The sequence below is a fragment of the Coregonus clupeaformis genome, chromosome 1 (assembly GCF_020615455.1).
Source record: "Coregonus clupeaformis isolate EN_2021a chromosome 1, ASM2061545v1, whole genome shotgun sequence".
Classification (NCBI taxonomy): domain Eukaryota; kingdom Metazoa; phylum Chordata; class Actinopteri; order Salmoniformes; family Salmonidae; genus Coregonus; species Coregonus clupeaformis.
The window spans coordinates 9,592,482-9,605,195 of record NC_059192.1 but is presented as its reverse complement, the minus strand read 5'-3'; the positions used below and the strand labels follow the sequence as shown (position 1 = coordinate 9,605,195).

Genomic DNA, 12,714 nt, shown 5'->3' with positions numbered 1-12,714 from the left:
TGGAGTTTGCCAAAAGGCACCTAAAGACTCTCAGACCATGAGAAACAAGATTATCTTGTCTGATGAAACCAAGATTCAACTCTTTGAACTGAATGCCAAGCGTCACGTCCGGAGGAAACTTGAAAACCCTCCCTACGGTGATGCATGGGGGTGGCAGCATTATGATCTGGGGATGTTTTTCAGCTGCAGGGACTGGGAGACTAGTCAGGATCAAGGGAAAGATGAACGGAGCAAAGTACAGAGATCCTTGATGAAAACCTGCTCCAGAGCGCTCAGACTGGGGCGAACGTACACCTTCCAACAGGACAACGACCCTAAGTATGCAGCCAAGAAAACGCAGGAGTGGCTTCGGGACAAGTCTCTGAATGTCCTTGAGTGGCCCAGTCAGAGCCCGGACTTGAACTCAATCTAACATCTCTGGAGAGACCTGAAAATAGCAGCGCAGCAACGCTCTCCATCCAACCTGACAGAGCTTAAGAGGATCTGCAGAGAAGAATGGGAGAAACTCCCCAAATACGGATGTGCCAAGCTTTTAGCGTCATACCCAAGAAGACTCGAGGCTTTAATTGCTGCCAAAGGTGCTTCAACAAAGTACTGAGTAAAGGGTCTGAATAATTATGTAAATGTGATATTTCAGGTTTTTTTATTCTATAAATTTGCAAAAACGTGGTATTTCTAATTCACTGCCTGTGCAATCTTCAAATTAATTAACCAAACAAAAATCAAAAAATTCAGCCTTACCCATCTTCACCTTCCCTGAATCAAAACCAGATGTTTAAGGTCATGTAGTCCAAGGTTCCATATTGCCTAAATAAAAAGGATAAGTACCCATTTCGCATTTCCCAGAAGTCAACGGTTCCGTACTGCACGAGAGAAGAAAAAATGTCCATGCATAACATTTTACAAATATATATTTTTAATTTTTTTTTAATTAATCCATAATTGTAATGTAGTACAATGTGTATCGGGGATTACTTCAGCTACCTCCTGCTATCACTCGCAGCCATGTTGTCATCTTCGAGTCCTTGAACATTTTGTTGTTTGCGTACAATTTTATCGACCACTTGATGAACATTCTGCTTCTCTGCTCGGAGCCTTTTGAAAGTGGGGTGCAGGGCACGTCGTCTCCACTATTTCATGGGGAAATTGTTCATTAATAGAGAACAGGGTGTTCTTCAGTTCCCTACCCTGTTGTTGTAACAAGGCAATCTTCATTTTGTAGTGAGTTAGCATAGCTACTATCAGACGGGGCTTTCCCTCCCCTCAAACGGTGAGCTCTTTGAAAATCAATTGTATCCAGCTGTTCGTCCGTCAATTTGAGATTATGTTTCATGAACCCCCTTGACTTTTTCCTCCGTTGACTGATAGTTGTCCTCCTCCTTTATTCCCATTGTAACAATATTATTCTTCATACTTCTGCACTTTAGATCAAATCATTCTGCTTTCATTGTTTTATTTTCATACCGTATCCTCTCCGTAGTGTCTTTTTAGGGAGTCCACGGTAGTTTTCAATATCTTCTTTTCAGCTTGTATTTCTTCCATTTTATTACTGTAATCATTCCTGTTTTTAAGGCCTCAACCTCCCCCAGTAGCCCAGGCAATGGATCCAGCTCTTTTAACTGCTCGCTTTTTAAAACTTTGTCTTTGCCAGATTCAACCTGTTAACTTCATCTCATCCCTCCCTCTTTCCCTCTCTTTCTCATTCCCTCCGTCAGTGCTCCCCCCAGTGTAACTCGGGTGACGGCAGTGCTAGCCCACTCCTCTGGGAAGCTGCTGTTTCTGGGAACAGAGGGAGGCCACGTGTTCGTAGTGGAGGTACCGGGCTTCAGAGAACTAGAGGAGAAGAACATCAGCCTGGAGAACGTCACCAACAGGTACACGCACACCCCCCACACTAGGGTAATTTACACCCCACACTAGGGTAATTTACACCCCACACTAGGGTAATTTACACCCCACACTAGGGTAATTTACACCCCACACTAGGGTAATTTACACCCCACACTAGGGTAGGTTACACCCCACACTAGGGTAGGTTACACCCCACACTAGGGTAGGTTACACCCCACACTAGGGTAGGTTACACCCCACACTAGGGTAGGTTACACCCCACACTAGGGTAGGTTACACCCCACACTAGGGTAGGTTACACCCCACACTAGTGTGCTGCCTTTAATTGCTTTAAAGTCACTGAGTTGGAAATATTTGTCCCCTAAACAGCTGGAATCTGCTATTGATTAGTGTTAATGCCTCCCACACATTCTCTCACACACACACACACACACACACACACACACACACACACACACACACACACACACACACACACACACACACACACGTACTTGATCCATAATGATGCTAAAACCCAACCCCATCTTTCCCTCCCTCTGTAGTGTACCAGAGGAGTATGGAGGTCGTAGGAGCCTGGAGCATGTCGAGTCCTTACAGGAGAATCCCGTCAACCCACGCCAGGTTCTGATTGGCTACGGGCGAGGCATCATGGTCATCTGGGACATGGAGCACCAATCAGCAGTCAAACACATCCCCGCTACACAGGTACAATGTGGGTCTGTGTCTCTGTGTTGGTGTCTGGATCTCCAGGGCTCTGGTCTTGACTCCCTGTTTGACTCTGCGTCTATAGCAACTGGAGAGCGTGTGGTGGACGGAGGACGGTGACCATGTTCTCAGTTCCCATAGCGACGGCAGCTACTGCCGCTGGACAGTGGCCGGGGAGGGGACACAGAGCGAACAGGAGAAGTCCGAAGTACCGTACGGTGAGGAAGCATCACAAGTCAAAGTCCTGTTCCTCTCTGTTGAACCTCACAGAACACAGTGACAGGGATGATGACGTTATTGATTGAATGCTGAATGGGTACGTTGATTCTCCATCAATTGATTTGACGGTTTGTCTCTCCTGTGCAGGCCACTTCCCCTGTAAGGCCATCTCTAAAATCATCCAGCTCCCTACAAAACAAGGGTGAGTGAGTTTCTTTCCTTCCTCGTGCTCACTCCCTGTGTCTGCTGTATCGACCCCAAATTATTATTTCCCCAACAGATTTCACGTCCCCCATTGTTCTACATGAATCCAACTGTAAATATCTTCTGATCTGGTTCTGTCTTCTCCCTGTGTGTGTGTGTGTGTGTGTGTGTGTGTGTGTCCAGGCCTCCCTTCCTGTTGTTCAGTGGCGGCATGCCCAGGGCCAGCTACGGAGACAGACACTGTATCAGTGTGATCCACAGTAAAACACACGTGGCTCTGGACTTCACCTCCAGAATCATCGACTTCTTCGTCATCAGAGACGGACCAGATCACACAGGTAGAAAGGCAGGGGGCTACACACACACACACACACACACACACACACACTGACCACCAACACAGCCAGCCTAATCCCTCTCCCTCTGTCCAGGCGACCCCAGTGCGCTGGTCGTGCTAGTGGAAGAGGAGCTGGTAGTGATCGATCTCCAGACTGAAGGATGGCCAGTCATCCAGACGCCGTACCTGGTGCCTCTCCACTGCTCTGCCATCACCTGCTCCCATCATGTCTCTGCTATACCCCTGAAGCTGTGGGAGAAGGTCCTGTCTGCAGGGGCACTGCAGAACACACACTACTCTAAGAAGGTAGGTGACACACACACACACACACACACACACACTGCTCAAGCAAGTTCCTGCACCACACATACATGCACCCATGCAAACACCTGAGCAGGAAGTCGGTCTGAATTGATGGAGCTCAAATTGATTCACCTAAATCCTCTCTCTTACATGTTCTCTCATCCTCTGTCTCCCCCTGTCTCCTCTGTCTCCCCCTGTCTCCCTCCGTCCAGCCGTGGCCTATAACAGGAGGACAGAACCTGTCTCCAGACGCTCCTCAGAGAGACCTACTTCTCACAGGGTCAGTGGACATTCACCGCTCATTAGTTTCATTTCAATACAAGTTAGGATCTATGTTAAATGTTGCTATGTGGAGACCGTGAACAGGGTTTCAAATAGTTAAAGTAATGTTGCTATGTGGAGACCGTGAACAGGGTTTCAAAGAGTTAAAGTAATGTTGCTATGAAGACCGTGAACAGGGTTTCAAAGAGTTAAAGTAATGTTGCTATGGAGACCGTGAACAGGGTTTCAAAGAGTTAAAGTAATTTGTTTCTCTGCTTGTTAATCCTCACAAACCTGTCTTCATCTTCCTTCCCCCTCTCACAGGCATGAGGACGGTACGGTGCGTTTCTGGGATGCGTCGGGGGTCTGTCTGTACCCCATGTATAAGCTGAGCACGGCAGGGGTGTTCCACACTGATGCAGACCCCAATGACAACATGAACCAGGGCGCAGAGGGAGAGTGGCCACCTTTCAGAAAGGTAGGTGTGTGTGTGTGTATAAATGAGTTACCACCATTCTGATGTTTGTATAATAACATCCATGAACCACAAAGGTATAGAGGTGTCCCTGTGTATGTAGTGACTCTGAATAAATACCATGTCCCTCTCTCCTCTTCTCCCCCCAGGTGGGATGTTTTGACCCGTACAGTGATGACCCTCGTCTGGGCGTTCAGAAGATCCACCTGTGTAAATACAGCGGCTACCTGACGGTAGCTGGCACTGCTGGACAGGTGAGTTGACCAGGGGAAAACCAACCACTACTCCCTCTGGTGGCCAGTTTACCAAAGTGCAGCGTCAGACATTTTTGGACATTACTGGTATAAAACCAGCCTTTTTTTTTTTTTTTTTTTATCTTTATTTACGACATTCTTTGGCACCAGGTCGTGATTCCCCATGGCAATCTTTTCCTGAGGTTATTTGGGTCACGGACAGTCACACATTCAGTGAACGACCCATTTTCCAGACCCATGCTGTATAACTCTCCTATAGTCATTAGATAATGTACTCTGATAAATAAGCCACTTCTTTAATCAGAAAATGTGGAAATGAAACTGATCTCTCCTCCTTTTATAGAGCACTGGATCATCAGGGGGAAGGCTCTTCTATTCTGATCTGTCATTAACAAAAGAACGGGGGGGTCTGAGTTAGTTGACCAGCACAGGGGTGCACACTGACAGAGAAAGGTGAACGTCTGACTGAGTGTTAGAAAACCACTACCACACCTGTTACTGCCTGAACTCTCCCTCCGTAGATCCTGGTGTTGGAGCTGAATGACGAGGCAGCAGAACAGACGGTGGAAGCCTCGGTAGCCGACCTTTTACAGGGCCAGGAGGGCTTCCGCTGGAAGGTAAACCACATGACGTTATACAAATGTAGATACTGCAATGCAATTTTGATTTCATTGGATTTCAGTGAGTTTAAAGATGATGAGTGATCAATACGTTTTATGTTTTGGCAACATACTGTAACATACTATAACGTTTTGGTAACATACTATAACGTTTTGGTAACATTCTATAACATTTCGTTAACGTTCTATAACGTTTGCGTAACCATCTCTTCCTATCAGGGCCACACGCGTCTGGTGGTGAAGGAGGATCCGGTGACGTTCCCCCCAGGTTTCCAGCCCTTTGCCCTGATCCAGTGTCAGCCTCCGGCCGTGGTCACTGCCCTCACCCTGCACTCTGAGTGGAAACTAGTGACCTTCGGCACCAGCCACGGCTTCGGACTCTACGACTACCAGCAGAAAAACAACGTCCTCGTCAGGTAAGAGTGTGTTTCTGCATCTTTCTGCCTGTATGACTTCAAAATAATGGCCGGTAGCGGAGATGGGATTTAGACTACTGTGTGTGTGTTAACCCCTGCCCTCCTGTAGGTGTACCCTGAACCCCAGTGACCAGCTGGCTATGGAAGGTCCTCTATCCAGAGTAAAGAGCATTAAGAAGTCTCTCCGCCAGTCCTTCAGAAGGATCAGACGCAGCCGAGTGTCTTTACGCAAACACCACGTCAACAGTGCAGCTAAGGTAAACAACAACCAAACATTTTTTTTTTTTTATGTTAAACATGACTGCATGAATCCTTATTGAACCAAGTCCCTGAAGATCAGTTGTTGAAGACCAGGAAGTGTGTCTCAAACAGACTCCTCTCTCTCTGTGTGCCTCTAGGTGCAGGAGGCCAATGCTCGTCTGGAGGCCGAGCTAGCAGAAATGGAGTTAGCTCCTGTTCAGAGAAAGATCGAGCCTCGATCCCCAGACGACTCCTTCACCGGCCTCGTACGCACGCTCTACTTCGCTGACACTTTCCTCTCAGACAGTAGGTCTCTCTCTCACACACACAGACGCTGGGCTAGTTAATATTTGTGATGACTCATATTGCTCATGCCTCTTTTGTCCTATAGGCTCCCACAACACGCCCTCTCTGTGGGCAGGGACCAATGGGGGCTCAGTATTCGCCTACCAGCTCCGCCTACCGCCTGCGGAACGCAGAGCAGAGGACCCCGTCACCGCCCACCCTGGTGAGAACACACAGACGTCCTTACACATCTCTCTCCCTCGTGCCTCCATTGACCCTCTCCTCTCGTCCATCTCTCTAAAGAAGTCAGTGAAAGCAAACACCAAAACGTACCTTGTCTCGCTCTCTCTCTCTCTCTCTCCAGCTAAGGAGATCCAGTTGATGCACCGCGCTCCAGTAGTGGGCATCGTGGTGTTGGACGGCCACGGTTCCCCTCTGCCTGAGCCCCTGGAGGTGGCACACGACCTGGCCCGCTCAGCTGACATGCAGGGTTCACACCAGCTACTGGTGATATCAGAGGAACAGTTTAAGGTGATAACACACTCACACCCTACTCACACACACACACCCTACTCACACACACACACCCTACTCACACACACGCACCCTACTCACACACACACACCCTACCCCACACACTCACACCCTACCCCACACACTCACACCCTACTCACACACACACACCCTACTCACACACACGCACCCTACTCACACACACACACCCTACTCACACACACACACCCTACCCCACACACTCACACCCTACCCCACACACTCACACCCTACTCACACACACACACCCTACTCACACACACACACCCTACCCCACACACTCACACCCTACCCCACTCACACACACCCTACTCACACACTCACACCCTACCCCACACACTCACACCCTACCCCACTCACTCTCACACACACACACACACACACACACACACACACACACACACTCACACACCCTACCCCACACACTCACACCCTACCCCACACACTCACACCCTACCCCACTCACACACACCCTACTCACACACTCACACCCTACTCACACACTCACACCCTACTCACACACTCACACCCTACCCCACACACTCACACCCTACCCCACTCACTCTCACACACACACACACACACACACACACACACACACCCTACCCCACTCACTCACACACACACACACCCTATCCCACTCACTCTCTCACACACACACACACACACACACACCCTACCCCACACACTCACACCCTACCCCACTCACTCTCACACACACACACACACACACACACACACACACACACACACACACACACACACACACACACACACCCTACCCCACTCACTCACACACACACACACCCTATCCCACTCACTCTCTCACACACACACACACACACACACACACACCCTACTCACACACACACACCCTACCCCACACACTCACACCCTACCCCACTCACACACACCCTACTCACACACTCACACCCTACCCCACACACTCACACCCTACCCCACTCACTCTCTCACACACACACACACACACACACACACACACACACACACCCTACCCCACTCACTCACACACACACACACCCTATCCCACTCTCTCTCTCACACACACACACACACACACACACACACACACCCTACCCCACACACACACTCACACACACCCTACCCCACACACACACACCCTATCCCACTCACTCTCACACACACACACACACACACACACACACTACCCCACACACTCACACCCTACCCCACACACACACACACCCTACCTCACTCACTCACACACACTCACACCCTACCCCACTCACTCACTCACTCACACACACTCACACCCTACCCCACTCACTCACCCACACACACACACACCCTACCCCACACACACACACCCTACCTCACTCACTCACACACACTCACACCCTACCCCATTCACTCACTCACACACACTCACACCCTACCCCACTCACTCACTCACTCACACACACTCACACCCTACCCCACTCACTCACTCACTCACACACACTCACACCCTACCCCACTCACTCACTCACCCACACACACACACACCCTACCCCTCTCACACACTCACACCCTACCCCACTCACTCACTCACACACACTCACACCCTACCCCACACACACACACCCTACCTCACTCACTCACTCACACACACTCACACCCTACCCCACACACACACACCCTACCTCACTCACTCACACACACTCACACCCTACCCCACACACACACACCCTACCTCACTCACTCACACCCTACCCCATTCACTCACTCACACACACTCACACCCTACCCCACTCACTCACTCACTCACACACACTCACACCCTACCCCACTCACTCACTCACTCACACACACTCACACCCTATCCCACTCACACACACTACCCCACTCACTCACTCACACACACTCACACCCTACCCCACTCACTCACACACACACACTCACACCCTACCCCTCTCTCACACACACACCCTACCCCACTCACTCACACACACTCACACACTCACACACCCTACCCCACACACACACACTCACACACCCTACCCCACACACACACACACACACCCTACCCCACACACACACACACACACACACCCCCACCCCACTCACTCACCCACTCACACCCTATCCCTCCCACTCACACACACTCACACACACACCCTACCCCACTCACTCACACACACTCACACACACTCACACCCTACCCCACTCACTCACTCACACACACTCACACACACTCACACCCTACCCCACTCACTCACACTCACTCACACCCTACCCCACTCACTCACACACACTCACACCCTACCCCTCTCACACACACTCACACCCTACCCCACTCACTCACACACACACACACCCTTTCCCACTCACACACACTCACACACTCACACACCCTACCCCACACACACACACACACACCCTACCCCACACACACACACACCCTACCTACCCCACTCACTCACCCACTCACACCCTATCCCTCCCACTCACACACACTCACACACACACACACACCCTACCCCACTCACTCACTCACACACACTCACACCCTACCCCACACACACACACCCTACCTCACTCACTCACACACACGCACACCCTACCCCATTCACTCACTCACACACACTCACACCCTACCCCACTCACTCACTCACTCACACACACTCACACCCTATCCCACTCACACACACTACCCCACTCACTCACTCACACACACTCACACCCTACCCCACTCACACACACTCACACCCTACCCCACTCACTCACACACACACACTCACACCCTACCCCTCTCTCACACACACACCCTACCCCACTCACTCACACACACTCACACACCCTACCCCACACACACACACACACACACCCTACCCCACACACACACACACACACCCCACCCCACTCACTCACCCACTCACACCCTATCCCTCCCACTCACACACACTCACACACACACCCTACCCCACACACTCACACACAACCCACTCACTCTCACTCACACACCCTACCCCACTCACTCACTCACACACACTCACACACACTCACACCCTACCCCACTCACTCACTCACACACACTCACACCCTACCCCACTCACTCACACTCACTCACACCCTACCCCACTCACTCACACACACTCACACCCTACCCCTCTCACACACACTCACACCCTACCCCACTCACTCACACACACACACACACACACACCCTTTCCCACTCACACACACTCACACACTCACACACCCTACCCCACACACACACACACACCCTACCCCCACACACACACACCCTACCCCACTCACTCACCCACTCACATCCTATCCCTCCCACTCACACACACTCACACACACACACACCCTACCCCACACACTCACACACACCCCACTCACTCTCACTCACACACCCCCTATCCCTCTCACTCACTCACTCACACACCCTACCCCACTCACCCACACACACCCTACCCCACTCACTCACTCACACCCTACCCCACTCACACACTCACACCCTACCCCACACACTCACACACACCCCCTATCCCTCTCACTCACTCACACACCCTACCCCACTCACTCACACACACACACCTTACCCACTCACACTTTATTTGGCCACAGGTTGATAAAGAAACACAGAATATGTTTTGTCCTCCAAGACTTGAATAATTGAATGTTTATCTCTGTCTCCAGGTGTTCACCCTGCCGAAGGTGAGCGCTAAGATGAAGTTGAAGCTCACCGCCATCGACGGCTCTCGCGTGCGCCGGGTGGGCGTGGCCTGGTTCGGCAGCAGCCGCTCGGAGGACTACGGTGAGAGCGGCCTCACCGTCCTGACCAATCAGGGAGACCTCCACGTGGTGTCGTTGCCTGGGGTGAAATTGCAGGTCCAGTACCCATGTATCCGCAGAGAGGACGTGAGCGGCATCGCATCCTGTGTCTTCACCAAGCACGGACAGGGTAGGGCCGGAGAGCGTGACACGCACATTTGACCTCACACAAGCATTTTACATTTCATGTGTACAGCTTTCCTTCCTCCCTCGCTCCTGTCGTCTTTCTCCTCTTCAGGTTTCTACCTGATCTCTCCGTCTGAGTTTGAGCGTTTCTCTCTGTCCGCTCGCTGTGTGGTGGAGCCCCGCTCTCTTGTGGAGGTGCCCTCCCAGACACCCTGCTCCACCCTGCCTCGGGCACAGCCTGACGGGGCCTCTGTGGAGCACAGGTACTCCCACCGTTTCTCTTTAGTGGGATTTCACTATCGACTTTGGAAGCACTGCATTTTGACAGTTACTTTTTGACTTTAATTGTAACTTTTCACATTTTACAGAACTTTTTTTTTCTCATTCCAGAAATTCTACGAGGGACACCGACGACGTGGGTAAGATCACACGCCGTTGGTGCTACTTTAAACAACTAGAGTATAATCCTATAGTTATGTCACTAGTACTGAAACGTGCATGTGTCTATGCCTAACTGAGTACTTCAGCAAGCGCTTACAGTCTCTGTTAGGCTGTCAGCCTGTTTGCTTGTTGATCAGCTTGCTGCCTGTGTTTTAAGAGGACAGTTTGTTCTCACTGCGTCCTGCGATGCGGTTTGTTTTCAGAGCGCTCTGCTAGACGTGTGATGGAGCATGCTTTGCTGAATGACGAGAGTGAGTAACCAGCAGAACTTAACCGTAACCAACAGCAACGTTTTAGTATGTGAACCCTGCGGGGTTGCTAGCGCCGTGCTTTCGCCAGCTGAGCCACGTTGAAGTGTGTACTTTGACTGTCCTGTTGGCATCCAGTACACCTGACTATCAGCTCTATCTGCTACATAGGAATCCATAACCATACCATTGCATGTTTCATCGTGACCAACTTAATTCATGGCAACTGTCAATCATCATTGTGTGTCTGAGGTCTGACGTGTTTGTTCCTCACAGCTGTGCTTCAGGAGATCCAGAAATCTCTAGAAGGACACCAGCCGTGAGTATTCGTCCCTGAAGCCAAGTGTTCATGAAACTGTTTCGTTTGACATTTTAGTCATTTAGCTGACGCTCTTATCCAGAGCGATTTACAGGCGCAATTAGGGTTAAGTGCCTTGCTCAAGGGCACAGACAGCTCGGGCTTTCGAATCAGCAACCTTTTGGTTACTGGCCCAATGCTGTTAACTCTTAACATGCCAATGTGTTTTGTTGGTGCTAATTTGTGTTTGATACAGGGCATTCCTGGAGAACAACGTGAAGAGTGCTCTCGCTGGAGGCAAGGTGCTGTCCAATGGAGGTGAGTTGGATATGATCAGTGCAGACCTGGCTTCAAATACATGTGTATTTGAGTATCTGGTATTTCAAATACTTTTTCTGTGTGAGTATTTTTGAATACACAGCCCAAAACGAGTACTTTTACTTTGAGTATTTGAATGGTTATTTGTAAAAAACCAAATAGTCTTCCAAATAGTATTTTCAAGTACTTATTTCAAATACTATACTGAACTAAAATATTAACGCAACATTCAACGTGTTTACTGAGTTACACTTCATATGAAATCAGTCAATTAAAATAAATTCATTCATCTATGGATTTCACATGACTGGACAGGGGCGCAGCCATGGGGAGGAGACATATTTTTTTTTGCCTGCGCCAAAGGCATCTATATCAGTCCGCTAATACAGGACTAGTAAAAGCCCAGTGCACTACTTTAGTGATCATTTTGTATTAATGTTTTATATATTTTTTTTAAACGGTGAGTCTGTCCCTGCGGCTTCACTGTGACAGACCCACTAGGATGACACCAGGGCATTTAAACGAATGTAGCCAGACTACGTCAACATAACTAAGCGTCTGACCAAATTATGCAAGCTTTTAGTTCTGGGTTAACTGAGATGAATGAAAACGTGACCAGAGATCACATAAAGCCACAATACCAATGCCACTCAGCAGAAAGGAAGACCACCTAATTTCATCACATAACACCTATAACTATACTGAACAAAAATATAAACGCAACATCCAACAATTTCTAGGTTTTACTGAGTTT

At 49.7% G+C, this 12,714-nt stretch overlaps 1 protein-coding gene across 4 annotated transcripts in view; it reads left to right on the top strand.

Moving 5' to 3' along the window:
* Nucleotides 1-12,714, top strand: part of llgl2 (LLGL scribble cell polarity complex component 2) — a 38,108-nt gene that overhangs the window by 21,549 nt on the left and 3,845 nt on the right. For 3 of the 4 annotated variants that reach the window (XR_006003533.2, XM_041899499.2, XM_041899559.2), the window contains 21 exons: nt 1,716-1,874; nt 2,397-2,559; nt 2,645-2,777; nt 2,926-2,980; nt 3,166-3,320; nt 3,414-3,625; nt 3,835-3,902; nt 4,208-4,361; nt 4,508-4,612; nt 5,134-5,229; nt 5,452-5,648; nt 5,758-5,905; nt 6,047-6,194; nt 6,280-6,396; nt 6,538-6,704; nt 10,395-10,659; nt 10,768-10,918; nt 11,046-11,074; nt 11,300-11,347; nt 11,621-11,663; nt 11,899-11,960. Coding sequence is in view for 3 of the 4 variants with exons in the window: in XM_041899499.2 (XP_041755433.2) it covers nt 1,716-1,874; nt 2,397-2,559; nt 2,645-2,777; nt 2,926-2,980; nt 3,166-3,320; nt 3,414-3,625; nt 3,835-3,902; nt 4,208-4,361; nt 4,508-4,612; nt 5,134-5,229; nt 5,452-5,648; nt 5,758-5,905; nt 6,047-6,194; nt 6,280-6,396; nt 6,538-6,704; nt 10,395-10,659; nt 10,768-10,918; nt 11,046-11,074; nt 11,300-11,347; nt 11,621-11,663; nt 11,899-11,960 (2,675 nt within the window). In the remaining variant the exon portion in view is untranslated. The remainder of the gene's footprint in view (nt 1-1,715; nt 1,875-2,396; nt 2,560-2,644; nt 2,778-2,925; nt 2,981-3,165; nt 3,321-3,413; nt 3,626-3,834; nt 3,903-4,207; nt 4,362-4,507; nt 4,613-5,133; nt 5,230-5,451; nt 5,649-5,757; nt 5,906-6,046; nt 6,195-6,279; nt 6,397-6,537; nt 6,705-10,394; nt 10,660-10,767; nt 10,919-11,045; nt 11,075-11,299; nt 11,348-11,620; nt 11,664-11,898; nt 11,961-12,714) is intronic. The other variant, XM_041899634.2, reaches the window with a different exon arrangement.